This window comes from Oryzias latipes, chromosome 5, assembly GCF_053564925.1.
Source record: "Oryzias latipes strain Hd-rR chromosome 5, Olatipes_Hd-rR_3.1".
Classification (NCBI taxonomy): Eukaryota; Metazoa; Chordata; class Actinopteri; order Beloniformes; family Adrianichthyidae; genus Oryzias; species Oryzias latipes.
In genome coordinates, this window is record NC_136241.1 from 6,893,357 (window position 1) to 6,911,913 (window position 18,557).

Genomic DNA, 18,557 nt, shown 5'->3' on the forward strand with positions numbered 1-18,557 from the left:
AAATCGCCCAGTCTGGCAATGCTAGCTGTCTGCTAGCTAACCTGCTAGTCTCTTGACTTACTATTGACTGGAATAGACCATTTCTGCAGATGGACGAGGGGAAGCAAACACTTTCACATGATCAATTTTATGCCAGTTCAGAGATTTGTTTTTTTTTATGACAGAGTTAAATGATGATGGCTGTAAAAAGTGGTCAGAAGAGTGTTGGGGCCCGGGCGATCGCCTACCTTTGCCTAATGGTAAGTCCACCACTGAATGACCTCAGTGTACCTCAGTGAGTGGATGGGGGAAGAGGTTTTGTTACCGAAAAGAGACATTTCTTGGCTAAATGATATGTTTGTTTTTGTCATTTAACAGCAGGGAAATCTTAAACCAATATTAGCAGTTGTGGCTCAAAAGGCAGAGAAGCTGCCTGCCAGTTGATTAGCTGCTGCTTGGATTCCCTGGAGGGACACTTTTGTGTCCTTTGGCTGGACACTTAACTCCACTTGGCTTGGATGTACTAATTGGTGTGTATGACGGATAAATATTGGAAGTCCCTTTAGATAAAAGCAACTTCTAAATGAAAACTGGGAACATTGCAATCAAACACTCCTAGGAATATTTTCCAAATCCTATTGGTTTACTTTGCTAAATCTAACTATCTGTATTTTATTTTTCCTTTTCTATTTTGAATCTCATCTATATCATTTCATGTTTTTTTACTCTTGGATAATGTAAATTGGGTTTTTGCTGTTTGTTTCATGAAGCTTAAATTAGCATTCATTCTAACTATTGTCATAAGGGGCACCCGCAGAACTGCTGTTGGAAATAGCTTGTCGTTTTGACGTAGGCGCTACGATGGCGGGCCACAACCTCCCTGCTCTGCTCCATTCCAATGCATCCACTTGTAGATAAATAAATCCATGAACGTTTTTTTTTCCCTCTTCCAAGCTGGCATCTGGCAAACCTGTTCAACTGGGTAGCTCCAATATTGCTCGTCTTTTTTTGTTGCGCCACTAATGTTGGGTTGGAAGTGTAGGGGACAGTAAGCTATAGAGGGTGTACATGTAGAACAATTATACAGAGCACTAGACTTTACCGTAGTGTACTTTATAACGCACATTAGGAGTGTCTCTGTGAGAGGTCATCTTCTTCCAGAAGAAACTGGTTTCATACACATTAAAAACCTTCTCCGGATGATAATTATTCTCCGTGATTATATTGCTCTGCGAGTTAGGATTTTTTTTCCCAGTCGCTTTTGAGTCAGCTGATGCCATTTCTCCATCCAGGGGCACAAACCTTGGTTATAGCGATCCAGGAACCGGTGGAGCCAGCTGTGAAATATTCCTTAGCACCCGGCGAGGAAGCAGACGGGCCGGCGTGCTCTTCATCACTGCCCCTCTCCTCCCCCGCAGCACCTCCTTCTGATGCAAAAGTCTCATACAAGCATCTTTAGTTTTTGTAATTAACCAGAGGAGTCATGTGACTGAAAAATACATTCACGAAAACGTGAAACTGCGAATAGTGAAAAGCGAATACGAGGGGGAACACTGTAATAATAATTAATTAAAAGCTTTTACAATAGATCAAAAGATGATCAGAGTAGGACTTTCATGTGTAAGTTTTTGTTTGTGGTTTTTAAAGTTTGAATTCTTTTTATTCTGTAAAGCACTTTGTGTTAAGCTCTGAAAACTTCTCTACATATAAAGTTTGATTAGATTGAAAAGTCTTCATTTGTCCTTTAAACTGTCAATGTTTAAAACACTTTTTTTTACTAATAATGTAGTAATGCAGGTTAACTAACATTTGTATTATTTTTAGATGTTTGCTATGATTTTATGACACTTTGGTTTAAGTCTTTGACAGAAAATCAAACAGCATCGATCAAATACAGTTACTTTTGCAGATGTTTTTAATACATCTATTTTAAAAGTTTCTAATTCAAATGAGATTTCAGTCTGACTTATACAAAAACAAAAAACATAAGTACATTATGTATTTTTAAATCAAAACAAAATCCTCAGCATATGTTTTCTGGTTTGATTATTCCCCATCTCTGCACAATACCACCTTTGGTTAAGTGGGTGAAGAGCAGACTAATCCCTCAAGTACCCCCCTCAGAACATGCTTTCTGATGCACCCCATGGATTGGTGTAAGCCTGCGGTGTCTCCTGATTGTTTCACATAAAGCTCAACATTGTGAGAAAAAAAATCTGCAGATTTCCTCTTCACCATTTTTCTGATTAGTGATCTTCTTCTGAAGCCATTCGTCCCGTTTGGCACATAGAGCCCGGGTCCTCCAACTGGGGACCTCCTTCACCTTCCATATTTTTCCAGAGTCGCTGTCAGTCCGTAGTTGTCTATTTCCCATGCTCTAATATTGCAATCAATTCTAAAACCTCATTTGTTTGCCCATCACCTCACTGTCCACCATCACCATCTTAGCCTGAAAGTCCAGCAGCATCCTGGATTTTTGCTTCTCCTCAGTTTGACCTTGGGACTTCTGGCGGACCTCGTTTCTAGATAAGGAGGTCAGATGGACTTTGGCCAACGCACCTATGTTTTGACCTTCGCTAGTAGTGGAGTGAGGACCAGGAGGAGGAGGAGGAGGAGGAGGAGGAGGAGGAGGGGAGCTTTCTGTCATTCTCCTCATCGTTCAGTGGCGCCGTGACGATAAGCAGGCGGCGGACGGGGATGCTCTGTTGTCTGGTGCGCACTCCTCTGTCTCTAGCTCTCCCCGGTCATCATGGAGGAGCGTAATTAACGCGCAGGCTTGTTCGCGTCTCTCCTGCTCCGGGAGCTGATGCCTTTTCAAGCCGCCGTTAGCGACCCCGGACCCGCGTTAGTGGCTCGCCGAAGCTCTGGACTCGTGATCGGAGAGGGGACCGCGGCTGATCTGTGAAGTCTTCAGACAAGGTACCGGTTCCGAACGTAGCCTCTTTTTAGCATGGCTGCGTTTCCCGTCGCGCAGACAACAGCGGCGCGTGTTCGGTCCCGTGACAGGACGGCAGGCAGGTACCAGCGGCCACTCTGTGTCCACGTTTGGACCTCTGAGGACCGGTCCCTGCATGCAGATCGGGACATGAGCAGACCGAACATGTCATGTGGACCGATCCCACCACCCCTGAGTGAGAGCATCACCGCTGAGCTGATGTTTCCAGCGGTGACTGCACAGCGAGCAGCATCTGGCAGCAGCGATGCTCAGTTTTCTTTAGGAGCGCCTGGAGTCAGGCGGTCATTTCACTGATTTCTTTGATTTGTATTCCCATTGTCGGGTTTTGGGGTGGGGTGGGGTTGTAATGTCCTACCTTGGTGTTGTCCAAAAAAAACACCCCTCTATCTTCATCATTGGACGTCAATGTCGATCCACCGATGGAAGAATTGCCTCAGAAAAGGCATCTGAGCGCGCGACTCACGCGCCGAGTCCTTGGGAGAAAACGAGGCACAAAAGAGATCCGAACGCTGCCACGGCGCGTCCAAAGCTCGGCACGCGGGCATATTAGATTGAGTTTGCAATAAGAAGATTATTTCTGTGCTGCAATGTGACCTTTTCTGCTTCTTCCTCTGCGGGGCCTGCTAGCAGTTCAAGGACTTACACCACTGATGTGGCCAAGTGATGCCTGACAGAGGCAGCTCTCAGCTTCACGGGCTTTGTTTGTTTGGATTGTTGCAGACTGCACAGAGAAGCAGCTTCAGACCTTCTCCTGCAGACCCTCAGCACTGTCGCCTTTCAGACAAATGAATCAGTGGAGCAGAGCAGCCTCACATTTCTGGGGTTTTTAAAGCTTCTTTTTATGTATTTAGATATGAAATGGAGGAATAGAATCCTCTTCTATTCTGAAGACTTTAGGCAGCCATTAACTCCTGTGTCGTTTCAGCACTTTAATTTACCTTGACTTTGCATCCAATTCAACCTAATTTGATTACGATTGGAAAAGTAGGACATTTTTCCAGCTACAAAATACCCAACCACCCTATTCTTCTATAGCCAAGAGCAGCTTTCATTAGACTTATATAGTTACAGATGTTTGTTGTTTAGGAATATCTATACATGTTGATGCTGATGTAAAGCATGATTGAAAGATGCACTCCAATGAAAATTGTGTTTTTAACATGTTCTTACATTAAGAAAATTAAGCTTAATTTTGCATTTCTAAAGAATTTTTTATTGTGAATCAGGAGCAGATGAAAAAAGGGCAGTTTGAAAAAAAGTGTAGTTGTACAAAAACCAACTGCTCTGCTCCATTCTGATGCATCCACTTACAGACAAATGGATCCAGGAACGTCTTTGTTTTCCTCGTCTGAGCTGGAATCTGCTCAGCAATTTTGTTGCAATGTTAGGCTGGGGGTGTGAGAGGCTTTAAACTAGCAGGGGAGCATGTAAACAGATGGATGATGGGAAGCGGTAGTGGACTTACTCTGTGTAAATTTTGACAATATCACATTTAAAGACCACTGAAAACGCTTTTAAAATGCTTTAAAATATTAAAAAAAATTGGACAGATAAACAGTTTTTGCTGCAGCTCTGTGCTTTAATATAGATTACTAAGAGGCAATATGGTATGAAAATTTGAACAAAGCATCTGACTTGACAATTTTGGCCGTTTTTCATGATGTGTGAAATATATTGTGTTGATAATTGAAGTTGAAGGGTCATGTCCAGATCCCTGCAATTTGCTTGATGACTGCTAGAATGTTCCCCAGCTGACCATCAAGACTCATTTTTAAACAAAAAAACGGTGCAAAAAATGGATTAATAACTGTTATTTTCTATATTAAAGCCAATAAAGGTTTAGCATACATATGTGAGGGGGTTGCAGTGGGTTGAGTTGTGGAAAATAATCGTAATGTTTGGATAAAATGCAACGTTGAAGTGAAAGGGCAAAGAAGAGACGACATCATAGCAAATGGAAATACCTCATGACATCTGAACAGACCCAGACATCAACGTCACATTCTCTGCAGGCAGGACAGGTTCCTTCAAGGTTCCTCTCACCCACATAATCCAATAAAGCATTTCAGTGGACTGGTTTCATTAGTTCTGATGTCGTCGTCTGAATTCTGTTACATGTAAAGCTGCTGTGTTGGTGGTGCTTTTGTATTTGAACACTGAAGTCGAGCTGATGTGAGAAAATCCAGTCGGTTTTCCTTTTGTGCACTTCTATAAATAATAGGTGATGATATAAAGAAAACGTACTTCTTAGGCTCTTCTGTTATCAGACACGGTTGTGTGTTTGTTGACATACCTGACATGTTTCGACGTCTGTCAAAACACACAACCGTGTCTGATAACAGAAGAACCTAAGAAGTCAGTTAACAATACAGACACCATGAACTTTATTGAACTAATAAAGACACTTTTTTTTTCCATTGGCTTTGAAGCCTGTACTTGCTTTGTAACTTGCTGTTTTCAACACAGCGAGCGAGGAATGAGTCCTTGGCTTTAGCACAATCAAAGTTAGATAACAGGAACATATGTGCATCTGTAACAGCGGTACACAATCACATGCCGCACATTCATTTTGAGGAGTTAACCAGGAAGGCTGAAAAACAAAAACAAAAAAAAACAGTCAATGCTAAAGCTGAGATCATTTATAAATTTATAAATTCATTCATCGTGTGCTGCCATTTAAAGCCCCTCGTGTGCCTTTGACACCCAGAACTGGTCTGTTTTCTGCACGTCCTCTGACTCCGCTGTGTTTTTATGCCGACACAAATTCGACTAGATCCTATGCAACACAAAGCATGATGGGAAAAGGATCTGCATAACTCTGGACTGAGTCAATGCCTAGGAGCTAGACTTCTAACTATATTTAGGTGGGTGGTGCAGGTCAGGATGACAGGAGTGTGCACCAGGAGCCAAGGCTCCTGTAAGGCGTCATAAAATAAAGACACTCTCTATGCCATCTCTTCAGCTGTCAGTGGTCCTGATGCTGCAAGGCTGTCGGAGTGACGCTGTCAGGACATTCCTTATTTCGAGACAAGGGTCTTAAAGTGGTTTTGCTGCCTAGATTTTTCCTCTTTTCGGCTTGGCTTTTTATTCAGTGACATGCAAGTTGTGTCTGTGTAGACCTGTGTAGGAGTTGGGGGTGATAAGGCTCCTGTTGTTTGTATTTGAGGCTCTCACCCCCTACCAAACCTGAGTTTAAGTAAGGATAGACAGATTGATTGTTTGATTGGCTGATGCACATTTCCAGTGAAATGTATGGCAGTTGTGTGAAGGCTCACACACTCATGCAAAGACACACATTACAGCTGATCCACCTACGCCTGCACATCTTTCTTTTCAAGTGTTTTGTTGGAAAATAGTGTGTAATGCACCCGATCCCCTCTCTTTTCACCTTTCAGAGGCAAACTATGCCAGCTGCATCAGAGTCCCTCACCCTGGTGACGTGCCAGCTCGTCGGTCAGACCACTCTGCCCTCCTCTAACCTCCTAGTCTACCCTGGCAGATCCATGCTGCTGGATGCTTCTCAAAGAGCTACGCCCACACCATGAGCTCAAACGGGCCTGCCCCAGACCCAGCCCCTGCAGCCCAAGAAGCCCCTCCATCCTCAACCCCTGCCCCAGCTCCAGCCCCAGCACCCAAGGCACCACCAGCTCCTCCGGTTCCCCATGCCCCAGCAACCTCTACCATCCCAGTAGGTGCGTTAGCACAAAAGAAGCGGCAGCAGTATGCCAAGAGCAAGAAACAGGGAAGCAATGCAAACAGCCGACCACAGAGGGCTCTGTTCTGCCTCAACCTCAACAACCCCATACGCAGGGCCTGCATCAGCCTCGTCGAGTGGAAGTATCCTTTTCTGAGTGGAAATATTTAAGAAATGCACAGCGCAGTATTATCCCTTGTGCTATCTTGTGGGGTCATCTAGACCCCACAAAACAGCGCGCTTAACCTTTTTTCTTTAATGGTTTGTGATCTTCACTGGTGTCCATGGATTACATGAATTATTTCAACCTTTATCCACCTTTGTCATGGTCGGGAGAACACGTCAATGTAAGGGTGGGGTCATCTGGACCCCACACGACACCACAAGGGCTAACAGCGTGTTTACACTCACTTTTACAATGAATCTTTTGTAGGTTTGGCACCAATTCTGAACACTTTTTTGTCTGGTTGTGCCCTGAAAAAAACTCGTAGATTTCTTACTGAGATATATACATGCTAAATTTATAGTTCCATTCACCAGCTATATTAAATGCAGAGTAGATGATTTGAAAAAAAAAGACATGACTTAGCTGCGTTAGGCTTGTAGCTTTAAGCCAGGCTATGTGTTTTCTGTAAAGTTAGTGAAGATGAAAGGCAAAGAAACACATGCCTCCCATAAGGACAGCGTGAAAGTCACCTCATTCAGCCAACACACACCTCCTTAAACAGATGGTGCCATAACAAAAACACAAGGAGATTGCATTATGTGAGAAGCATGAGTACATTTCTGTTCAAGCTAGATCTTTTTTTGTTAAAACAACAACAACAACAACAACAAAACACTATCTAGCACACAAACACAAAGACGTCCCTAGAAAATAAAGCCAGACCATGAAACTGGAGCTGCATTATGTTCCAGAAACATTCAGTGCAGACTTAGAAACACACTCTGCAGCACAGTCTGACTCTTATCCAATGAGGACTTAGGAAAAAAAGGGCATAACATACAGAAGCTGCTGTAGGTCTATCCATGTAAAAGGTGTATCCATAAATTTGTACATTTGATGTGATTTCTTATCTTCCTTAACTCCTTTTCTCAGGCCATTTGATATCTTTATATTAATAGCTATTTTTGCCAACTGTATGGCCTTAGCTGTGTATATCCCTTTTCCTGAAGATGATTCCAACTCTATAAACCACGACCTGGTGAGTGATCTGAATTTCTCCTAAAGTCTTTCTCATTTTGCCTGGGATGATTGTTATTACAAATTTACTACACAGATTTAACTCCTAATGCCTTTGATGCAAATATACATCAAAGCATTTCTGCTCCCTTTATATAGCATCTATAGAGTAAAAGCAAAAACAGAAATGATTTTTTTTTTATAGCTGGAAATAAATTCAGATGTCTGGGGTTAATGAGTCAATTATTTAATTTCTTTTTATCCCTTAATCTGTTGTCAAATGTTCCTCACAAAACATGATGTGAAAATCCTTGACCTGTGACAAGGTGGCACATTAAACAAATGCATCTAGTTTTTTTTTGTTGTTAGTTTATGGAATTTATGGAATTGATGTGAACAAATAATCCCAGGCTTCCTCGTGCAAACAGGTTGAACTGTGCAGATGTGGAGTTTGTGTCTCTGAGACGGTGTAATCGCTGCTTTATCATGTCACCATTTTCCTGTACAAAAGTGTTGTTCAGCTTTCTATTTTTAGAGTTTGTCGTCATTGCACCCTCCAGTGTACCTTCTTGAATTTGTGTCTGAATGATGAATTATGGGTGATGTAGTGCAGTAAGCATTGTTCTGGTAGAAATAATTTTACTCTCCAAAGACGGAAGCAGCCTGTGGTGCAGCGGTGAGCTGTAGAGTTCAACGATTAATAAGTAGTCCACGCAGCATTTCTGTAGACATTTTGACTTTTTTGGGCTTCATGAAACAGAAAATCCTTTGAGAATACCGCCTGCTGTAAATGACAGACAGGAACATCCTACAGTCTTTTTCATGAGGCCACAGCTTTGGTTAAAACCGTCTGAGGTTTTAACCTACGGTCTTCAACCGTAGGTTAAAGACCTACCCATCAAATCACACCAACAAATCTTTCAATGCAAAAACATATTAAAAACAACCACAATTAAAAAGGTTTTTCCGCTTTCAGCATTTCCTTTCAGAGGTCGCCAGAGAGAACCACCTTTCACTGATTCGCACAGGTGGTTTGGGAGAAAGTTTTCCACCGGATGCCCTTCCTGACACAACCCTGTATTTTATCTGGACTGGGGACCAGCACAGGGGGACCCAGACTTGGTCCCCCTTGTGGCTACATAGTCAGGCAGTGGCACAATGAATCTTGCCGAAAGACCCACTCTGGCACAACCACAATTAAAAATGGCAAACAAATAAAATAAAAAAGCAACATTACATTTTAGAAATGTAAACAAAATTCTAGAAACCAAACAAGAAAAATCAGTAAACAAAAGTAATTTCCAGAAATCATAATGAAACGTTAAAAAGCAAAACCCATTAAGAAAATTGAAAAAGTTTGACGTTCAAATGAGTCTTTAATTTCTGCATATTTATAAAAGCTTTATGATTAGTATCGAGCAAATCCAGTATTGCTTCATGCTAAATATTTTTCAGCTTAACTGATGGACAAAGGTTTTCATCCAATCAGCAATGATCCATTAACCTCCTTTATTGGTTTCCATAAAACTGAAAAATAAAAACATTTTGGAAAACAAAAGTAATTTCCAGAAATCAAAAGAAAATGTTAAAAATGAAACTCAATGAGAAACGGGCAAAGGTTGGTTCTGTGGGACAGCGTTGGTTGGATGACAAGATGGTCCATCATTTCAGCTGAAAGTTGTTAGGCATGACGTGATACTAGATACGTTCTGTATTAAGCATACAACTCTTAATAGTATGCAGACACTGAAGATACATTTGAACAATCCTGAATGTCAAAACTTAAATGTCATCATCCAATTAGCAATGTCCTTTAGTAGCTTCCTTTTGTATTATCTTATTGTGTTTCTTTTTTAACATTTCATTTTGATATCCGGAAGGTATTTTTGTTTTCTGAAACATTACTTTTATTCTTTTTTTTGTTTTTGAAACTGTGTTTTAGTTTCTGGAATTGTCTTGATTTATAAAATTTAATGTTTTATTTATTTATTATTAATTTTGCTTTTTGTAATCGTTATTGTGATCTTAAATAGGTTTTTCCAGTGAGTCATTTGCAGGTGTGATTTGCACTTCAGGGTCACCGTACCTGAGGAGCTGTCATCTGCACTCACATTCCCAACTGAGATCCATTTGGTGTTTTAACCCCATAATCCAACCAGCACCAATTTAACAATTAGCTTTGGATTTAAACCCATAAATCCCCATGTTTGAGTGGAGACACTCTTCCACCTGCCCATTTGTTCTGATACTGACTGGAATAACTGATCCAAGCTTTTTAGTTCAAATATTTTGATTCATGTTGCTTTTGTGACATTTTTATATTCAGCCATTATAGCAAGGATTTGTTGTTCTTGCTACTCAGTTTTAATATGGCAGGTATAACTTTATCATGGCTGTGAGTGCCAGGTTGGACTGATGGAAGCTCCTGTTACTGTCTGGTTGGGAAAGAACAGACTTGGCTTGCATTTAAACTAATGAGTCAAAATGCAAGATTGTTATTTGATTTGGTTTTGCTGTTTGTTTGTTTTTTCATACATTTTGATGCTTCAATGTGGTAGTGTTCATTTTATTAATATCCTTTTTTTCTCTCACTCAGACTTATTATTTTTAATTGCACCCTGTACAACGTTATATTGCGTGCGCAGGACTTTGCTTTAATTCAGCTGAGTCAAGGGTATATGAAATACCAAATGGTCCGCCTTTCAGCAGAGGCTGAACAATAGCCTTTTTTATGGGGCATGTGTGCCAGCCCGGCCCTGTTGTTAAAAGAGCTCATGCTGTAGTCACAAAAAGGAGCTGCAGAAAGAGAAGTGCTGAACTGGTTCTGTAATAGCAGCCAGCAAGATTACAGCTTCAGCCGCTCTGCTCTGCAGCTGCACAGGTGACTGATATGAAACTTGAGCTGGGGTGTCGAGTGACCTAATGTGTAAAACAAGGATCAGGTGATATCACAGACGAGTGCAGCTTTTAACGCAGACACTTTCAAACGAAACCTAGCTCTGCGTCATCTAGGTTAGGAGATTTGCGCTCTCTTTTTTGTACAGTGTAGGTTTATGTAGATGATCCCTAAATTGAGGAGTAAAATATTTTCTTTGTGCACAGTGTTGAGTGACTGCAGAGCTGCTGCAAAGTCACAGAGGCTTTAATAGCCCGAGTCTGTTCATCTTGTTAGTGAGGCTTGGTTAAATGCAGAAGCTCATTATAAATAGAAAGCTATTTCCTCCTCAGGCAGAACAGAGGGCAAAAGATTGGGTTCTTGCTACCACCAGGAGGCACAAGTGAGTAAGAGGATGTACCCAGCACAGAAACGCACAGATCCGTGTGCAAGGAGACGGCGAACCCTGTCAGAACATCCGTCATAAGGCCATCGTTTGCTTAGTTCACTCTGCTCCTTAGTTCTCTCCCTGTCAAAGTGAAAACGGTCAGTCCTGCACGTGACCTTGTCTCCTCTGCACCCACCTTGTCTAGGCAATAGATAAATAGTCTGCAACACTCATGCCTTTGTTTTAAGGTCATTTCTGACTTATCCATCTGATATTCAGCACCCTGGGCAGCTCCTGCTGAAAGTGGCTGAACAAAATAATGACCTTTTCATGGCGAATGTGATTCATACTTATCATCCTTTGTGAGGTGACATGCTGTATATCATGTCTGGTATTAAGTAAAGGGCACCGAAGCAGAAGTTAACAGTCCAAAGCGATGTTATTATATAACCCCTGAGACAATGAACTTTTTGGGGATACAGAAGGACCACGCAAAGAGACTGATGTCCAAAGAAGAACAGATGCTGGGCTTAAGAATAAACCATTTTCGCAAAATGTGTTTGAATAGTAAAAGCTGTAAAATCGTAAACTTTTCTAAAAAAAAAAGAAATGCATGAAGCCAAGCAGACCGATATTGTTCACAATGATTAGTGCTGATTATATCAGGTTGCAGAAAGAAAGAAACAGCTTATAAAGCTGATATTTCAATTTAGAGAATATCTTGAAAGCACTTTAAACAGAGATGGTAAATGATTACTCTGAACGATGTCTTCTTCCATTAAATTTAACAAGTACAACTGATTCTCAGTAATGATAGTTTCATGCTTGTCTTTTAGTTTCATTCCCCCTTTGTTTCTCTTTTGACACAAGGCAGCACACTCTGTTGTTAAATATAAGATAGGAATCTCATTTGTGTTAAATATTCTGTCAAAATAGTCATGATAAAAATACATTTGATCTTTAAGATGGGATTTTCACCAACAGCTTGTTAAAAATACTCACCTGTGTCATTTCTTATGAAGGGCTGAGGGGTTCAGCCGTGCAGAAGAAGCCTTTGAAAAGAATTGTAGTTAGCTAATTCAGATTATCTAAAGTCAGTTTTTACCAAAACGATGTGCTCTGTTTCAGCGCATTTCAGATGTTTTTCACACTCCTTTGCAATGTTTTAGTGCGACACTAAAACCGGAAAAAATTCTTATGTTATCATTCACTTACTATATATAAATATGATGAACAGTAAAATGCCTGAATGGAAATAAAAAGTGGAAGACAAAAGACCCATTGATAAAAATAGTGTTTTTGGTGTTTTTCACATGTTTTTGTAGCATTTTTCTGATGTTGGGGGACATATGTATATAAAATGAAGCTAATATATGTATTTCTTAGGTTTTCTTTATTCAAACTGTTGTGAATCAGTGGCAGAGAAAAAAACGTGGTTTGAAAAAAATCGGATTTGTGATGCAGGAGAAATGCTCGGTGGGCCACAGGCTGCCTGCTTCTCCCCATTCTGATCCACTTGTAGACAGTTCATTGCTCTGCACCAACAGTCCCGCCCACAGATCGGAGACAAATTTCTAAAGAAATACTCTTGATTTGCAGAAACTATGTCCTAGAAAACGACAGGTTTGGGGGATTTTGACTAAAAAGCAGCACAATCATTATTGAAAAAACTGGGAATTAAAAGACAACTTTACTGCTAATGCACTCTGGTTAGATCCAAACTGTACAATGTAATGACAATAAATTTAAATCTAATCTAATCTAATTCATCAGTCATCCTCACTGCAATATATATGTCCATTTAGATTAAAGGTCAGGAAGGTCAATGTCCAAAATACCTAATGGAAAAATTAAAGAAATCAAAGTGCTTGCAAACAAGTAAAAATTATGAGAAATGTATTAATTGTTTTTAAAACACACATAAGACTAATTTTGTTATTTTTGTCCAAGAAAACCCCTCAGGAGAAAATCAACTCAGATGGTTGGATGTGTGATGTGGAACTCATATGTTTACATTCTGTATGGATGTGCTTCATGCTGTATTTTAAGAGTGCAAAACTGGAAATGGAAGCAGTTGGCTCTGAACATGTGAGTGTAGTGGTTGGCGCACGAAGCAGTGTGTGGACTGGGGATTCCCGTGGAGATGATTGTAGAAGAATGTGTTTAGTCACTTAACGTAACTGCTCATTTGCGGCTCACACTTGCACTGTCCCTGCTTGTTATCTTGAATGTGTATTTCTGCACGTGCTTGCAAGTGTGAGTGTTAGCATGGAAATGTGTAATGGGGGAAGAGGCAGTGATAGTGACAGCAGAGTCAGAGCTGTTGTAGCTGTGCACGGATACCTTCTGAGTGTGCTGCTCAGCAGATGAGGGCGGGGAAAGAGGAGGGGGGAAAAATAACGTTTTTTGAATGGAAAAATGATATTAAAAAGAAAACATGGACACAAAATATATAAAGAAAAAATGCCCAGAAAATGCCCAACAAAAATTTTGTTGGGATCCCTGCCTGTGTTCCTGTGTGTTTCTCTTGCTCCACCCTCTTCCCAGCTGGAGCCACTTCACCCATCAGGACAACAGTGTAAAGCCCGGTTCCTCCAGCCATTCTGTGCCAGATTGTCCTTTTACTAACTCAAGCTCAGCCATCTGGATGTTTTGGCTCCACAAACCTCTGTTTGATTCTGCCTGCCAGTCTGTCTGTCTCCCCGGCTCCGAGATCTCAGCCCACCTCCGAGCTCTCAGAGCGCCTCCGAGATCTCAGCCTGGCTGAGATCAGGGCGTCCAGAACAAATTGTCCAAACATGGATCAAGCAGACTCTGGACCGACAACTCTGCATTGTCACATGCGGGCTCCTTTCAAAGAACTTTGGTTGAAAACCATGATCAGAGCATTCAGGCTCTGATCAACTGAACCCAAACCCTCTCTCAAGAAGCCTCACAGTTGACCAGCTAGGTCTCTGCCCTGCTCACCGTTCAGGCCTCTGCTTCTGCCCCTACCCAGTTGAACATGGCATCTCCCTCTCCAGCTCCACCACGCGAGTCTCTTTTGACTGATCCTAAACTATTTTCTGGTCAGCCCAATTTTTGCAGAGAATTTCTGTTCCCGTGCTCCTCTGTGTTCCAGCAACATCCTGCATGTTTTTCAACTGATTCTACAAAGATTCGCCTATATGTGTGGATCAATGATGGGGAGAGCACTGCAGTGGGCAGAAGCCAGATTCTCTTCCCTACCTGTCGACCACAAAGCTTATGATGAATTTGTGGATGAACGTAAAATGGTTTTTGACCATCTGGATTACGACACTAACTCATCCCACCGCTTGGAAAATCTTAAAACAGGGGGGGCGATCTGTATCAGATTATTCAGTTGAATTTTGAACCTTGGTAGCTGATGTTAAGTTGACTGAAGAAACACTAAAATCCATATTTTTCAAAGGATTAGATAAACATTTGAAGGATGAACTAAAATCTCAGGATGAACCTCCTGATCTGAGATCTTTAGTTCCTTGGCTAATTTAATAGGCAACCCCTTTCGATCCCACCACCTGGAGAGACACACCATTTCCTTGCCAGCTGTGTACCCCTTTTATCAGCGGCCTCAAGGGAGGTTGTCCCCTCTGCCTGTCCTTCCATCCTCACCAACTGAGGAACCTATGCAGGTAGGACGAGCACGGCTGACCCCAGAAGAGAACCAAAGACGTCGGCTGGCAGGCTAGCGTCTCTATTGTGGCCAAAAAATTAATTTCCTGGCTGATTGTTCTATTTGACCAAAAGGCAGGGCTCAGCAGTGAGACTGGCTGCACTGGTGAGCCAGAACGTATTCCCAGAGCAAACCAATAGATTGCAAATTCCTCCCACACTCTGTTTCTTTTATAAGTTTCATATTTAAGAAGTATTTGTGTGTGGGGTCATGGGATGCATGTATTAATAGAAGGATGGGTAGGGTAAAGGGTTGGCTGGGTTTTTCTTTTAGTTTCTGTTTTTGTTCTGTGTAATTGTAAAACGCTTTGAGATGAGACAAAGCATGAAATGTGCTGTATATAGATACATTTTGATTGATTGATTGATTGAAAACATAGTCTTTAAGGTCAAAGGTTACCCTGCAGGCCCTTCAACATCTATCAGACTAGACCTGTTGCCAGTTACTATGGCTCAGTCATTTTTGACTATTTAAATATTGTAGATAAATACTAACTGTAAAAATTAGTACAACAAGGACGGATTGGTTAGTGTTACACAACCTTGTTACAAAAGGCACAAGATGAAGACAGTCTGCATGCTGCAAACATACTGCACACTTGAACAACCATTCTAATGTTGACTGCAGTCAGGCACACTTATTTCCTGCACAAATGTGCAGAAGAAGACAGTGGGAAAACACAGGCTGCTTTTTCCTCTCCTGGTTAGTCCTGACCGATCTGTGAAGACAGGGGAAGGAAATCTCATTAACTGCATGTGGTTAAAAAAACAAAATCAGAGAGTTTGTAAGGTGTATTTCATTGATATAGTTCAGTTTCTACAAACTGTAAAGTATTGGGTTTGCATAAAATTATTACAGTTTAACGTTTTGTTCTGTAATTATTCAAACAAAGGTATCAAACATGAACAATGCTGCCGTGACTCATGGAAATGTAGACATGTGGAGACACACTCTGAGGTCCAGACATGCAAGCTCACAGTTACAGTTAGGTGGTCGGGAAATGAGTGTAACATCAAGTCCAGTTAAAAGCACGCATGCATAATTTGTTATACAATTCACGTAGCGTGCATATGGTTTGTGTCAGGGGATTAGTCGGACAGTTGTGTCTAACTGTAAACATTTTACTTCCAACGAGAGGACAAAGCTTTTCTTTTTACTGAGTGAATGTAAATGTAACCATTGAACCATAAGGCTACTAATTTGTTTACAGTTTTGTTTTTGTTGGATTTTTAAGATGCTGTTTGGGTCGACTAATCAGCTGGAAACCAACGGATAGTTTCTACATGGGGTTAGAAGGTCTCTGAAACTTGCATCAAAACAACTTTCAACACATATGTGCATCTTCATGTGAGAACAGCATATTCCTTTAGAAAAATCAGACAGCAATTTTTTGAGAATATTACAAATCAAAACCCAACTTGGGACATTTTAAACAAAAAAATCCGGTAGGTAGGTATAAATAAATGTGGTCACAGGGATTGGGAATTCATGCAACCAGAATCTAGTGAATCTAATTACATATTAGTTAACGATACACACTCAGAGGGACAGACGTTTTTTTCTTTAGTCAATCACTCAAGTAAACCACGAGAGTTTCAGCAATACTTTTGTTTGGATATTTAATAGGTAATGATAAAATTTGTCTCACAGCCACACTGCATTGTACTGTTAAACATTTCTACCCCTTTTGTACTTGATGTTTCTTGATCAACAGGACATTGGCAGATTTCAAAGCCTGCGATGCACCTTGGGGGTCTGAGCTGCTTGGCATAGGTGTACTTGGGCCCCTCTCCTTTTGATTTTAATTGCAACTTAGACATGTAGGATACTTGGTGGGGGGATGCTTGGACATCAGTGCCAGTAAGCAAGCAGGAGATGTCCTCTCAGTTCCCTACTATCCACCAATTTTAACTGCCCCCTTTATTACACACACCCCAAAACAATAAACTCCAACCCCCCCCCCCCCCCCCCCCCCCCCCCCTCTGTCAGGTTGGGGGGCTGTGGTAGCGTGAAGGACCCAAAATGCAGAGACGGGAGCACACAGTTCCTGGCCAAGGGATTTATTAACTTAACATAAAGTGCTGCTAAGCAGGGAAACAAAAACAAAAACTCACTGTGGGCATAGCATGATAAACAGGGCAGAAGACGTACATGGAAGAGACATTAATGACGTTACGGACATTACATTACGACGTTAATGGACCAGCACAAGAGGAAGGCAGAGACAAGACTTATATACAGACAGGGCAGACAAGACACAGGTGAACATGATCAGGACAGATTGGGACAAAGGAAGTAAAACTCAAAAACATGACAAAACAGTAAACCTCTCAAAATAAAACAGGAAACAGAACTCAAACATGACAGTGACCAAAACGGAAAGCAAAAACCAATACAAAGAAACCCAAACCATGACAGTACCCCCCCCTCAAGGAACCGCACCGAGGTTCCAAAAGTCCACCAAGGAGGAGGGGGCCCGGAGGACGAACTTATAAGGGCAACAGAGTCCTAGGAGGCTGGGTTGGGTACACCAGCAAGGTTGAGACAATGAGTCTAGAGGACTCATTGACCGGCGAGGAAGGTCCGGAGGACGGCCGGGGGGCCGCGCTGTCGGGCGAGGCAGGTCCGGAGGACGGCCGGGAAGCCGCGCAGTCCGGCGTGGCAGACGAGGCGGGTCTGGCATAAAGTCTGGGGCGAGCGTGGCTAAGACTGAGTTCTGCCAGCAATTGGCTGGCGGGTCAGGCATGGAGTCGGCCGGCGGGTCAGGCATGGAGTCAGGGTCAGGCATGGAGTCGGAGTCAGGGTCAGGCATGGAGTCAGGGTCAGGCATGAAGTCGACTGAGGGGTCAGGCACGGAGTCGACTGAGGGGTCAGGCATGGAGTCGACTGAGGGGTCAGGCATGAAGTCGACTGAGGGGTCAGGCATGGCGTCGACTGAGGGGTCGGGACAGGCGTCGACTGAGGGGTCGGGACAGTCGTCGACTGAGGGGTCGGGACAGTCGTCGACTGAGGGGTCGGGACAGTCGTCGACTGAGGGGTCGGGACAGTCGTCGACTGAGGGGTCGGGACAGTCTTCGACTGAGGGGTCGGGACAGTCGTCGAGCTCGGGTGGGTCGGGCCAGTCGTCGAGCTCCGGCGGCTCGGGCCAGTCATCCGGCACCCCCTTGGAAGCAGGGACGAGTTGGGGTGCAGCCGGCACCCCCCTGGGAGCAGGGACGGGTCGGGGTGCAGCCGCCACCCTCCTGGGAGCAGGGACGGGTCGGGGTGCAGCCGCAACCCCCCTGGGAGCAGGAACGGGTCGGGGTGCAGCCGGCAGGTCAGGCATGAAGTCAGCCTGTGGGTCAGGCATGGAGTCCTCTGAGGGGTCAGGCCAGTCGTCGGAGTCGTCTGTGAAGAGGACAGGAGGGTCGGATCCCGGTGCGTTGGGGACCACCACCGGAAAAGGAAGGGGCTGGGGTGCATCCGGGACCACCACTGGAACAGGTTGTGGTGCGTCCGGGACCACCACCGGAACAGGAAGGGGCTGGAGTGCATCCGGGACCACCACTGGAAGAGGTTTTGGTGCATCCGGGACCACCACCGGAACAGGAAGGGGCTGGAGTGCATCCGGGACCACCACTGGAAGAGGTTTTGGTGCATCCGGGACCACCACCGGAACAGGAAGGGGCTGGAGTGCATCCGGGACCACCACTGGAAGAGGTTTTGGTGCATCCGGGACCACCACCGGAACAGGTCGGGGCTGGGGTGCATCCGGGACCACCACTGGAAGGGGTTGTGGTGCATCC

The 18,557-nt window shown here is 43.1% G+C and overlaps 1 protein-coding gene across 13 annotated transcripts in view; it reads left to right on the forward strand.

The window, feature by feature from the left end:
* The first annotated feature begins 2,587 nt into the window (after positions 1–2,587).
* Positions 2,588–18,557, forward strand: part of cacna1da (calcium channel, voltage-dependent, L type, alpha 1D subunit, a) — a 73,267-nt gene continuing 57,297 nt past the window's right edge. For all 13 annotated transcript variants that reach the window (XM_023954780.2, XM_078946946.1, XM_023954782.2 and 10 more), the window contains exons 1-3: positions 2,588–2,898; positions 6,331–6,772; positions 7,729–7,834. In XM_023954780.2, coding sequence (XP_023810548.1) covers positions 6,477–6,772; positions 7,729–7,834 — 402 coding nt within the window. In that variant the 5' untranslated portion in view covers positions 2,588–2,898; positions 6,331–6,476. The remainder of the gene's footprint in view (positions 2,899–6,330; positions 6,773–7,728; positions 7,835–18,557) is intronic.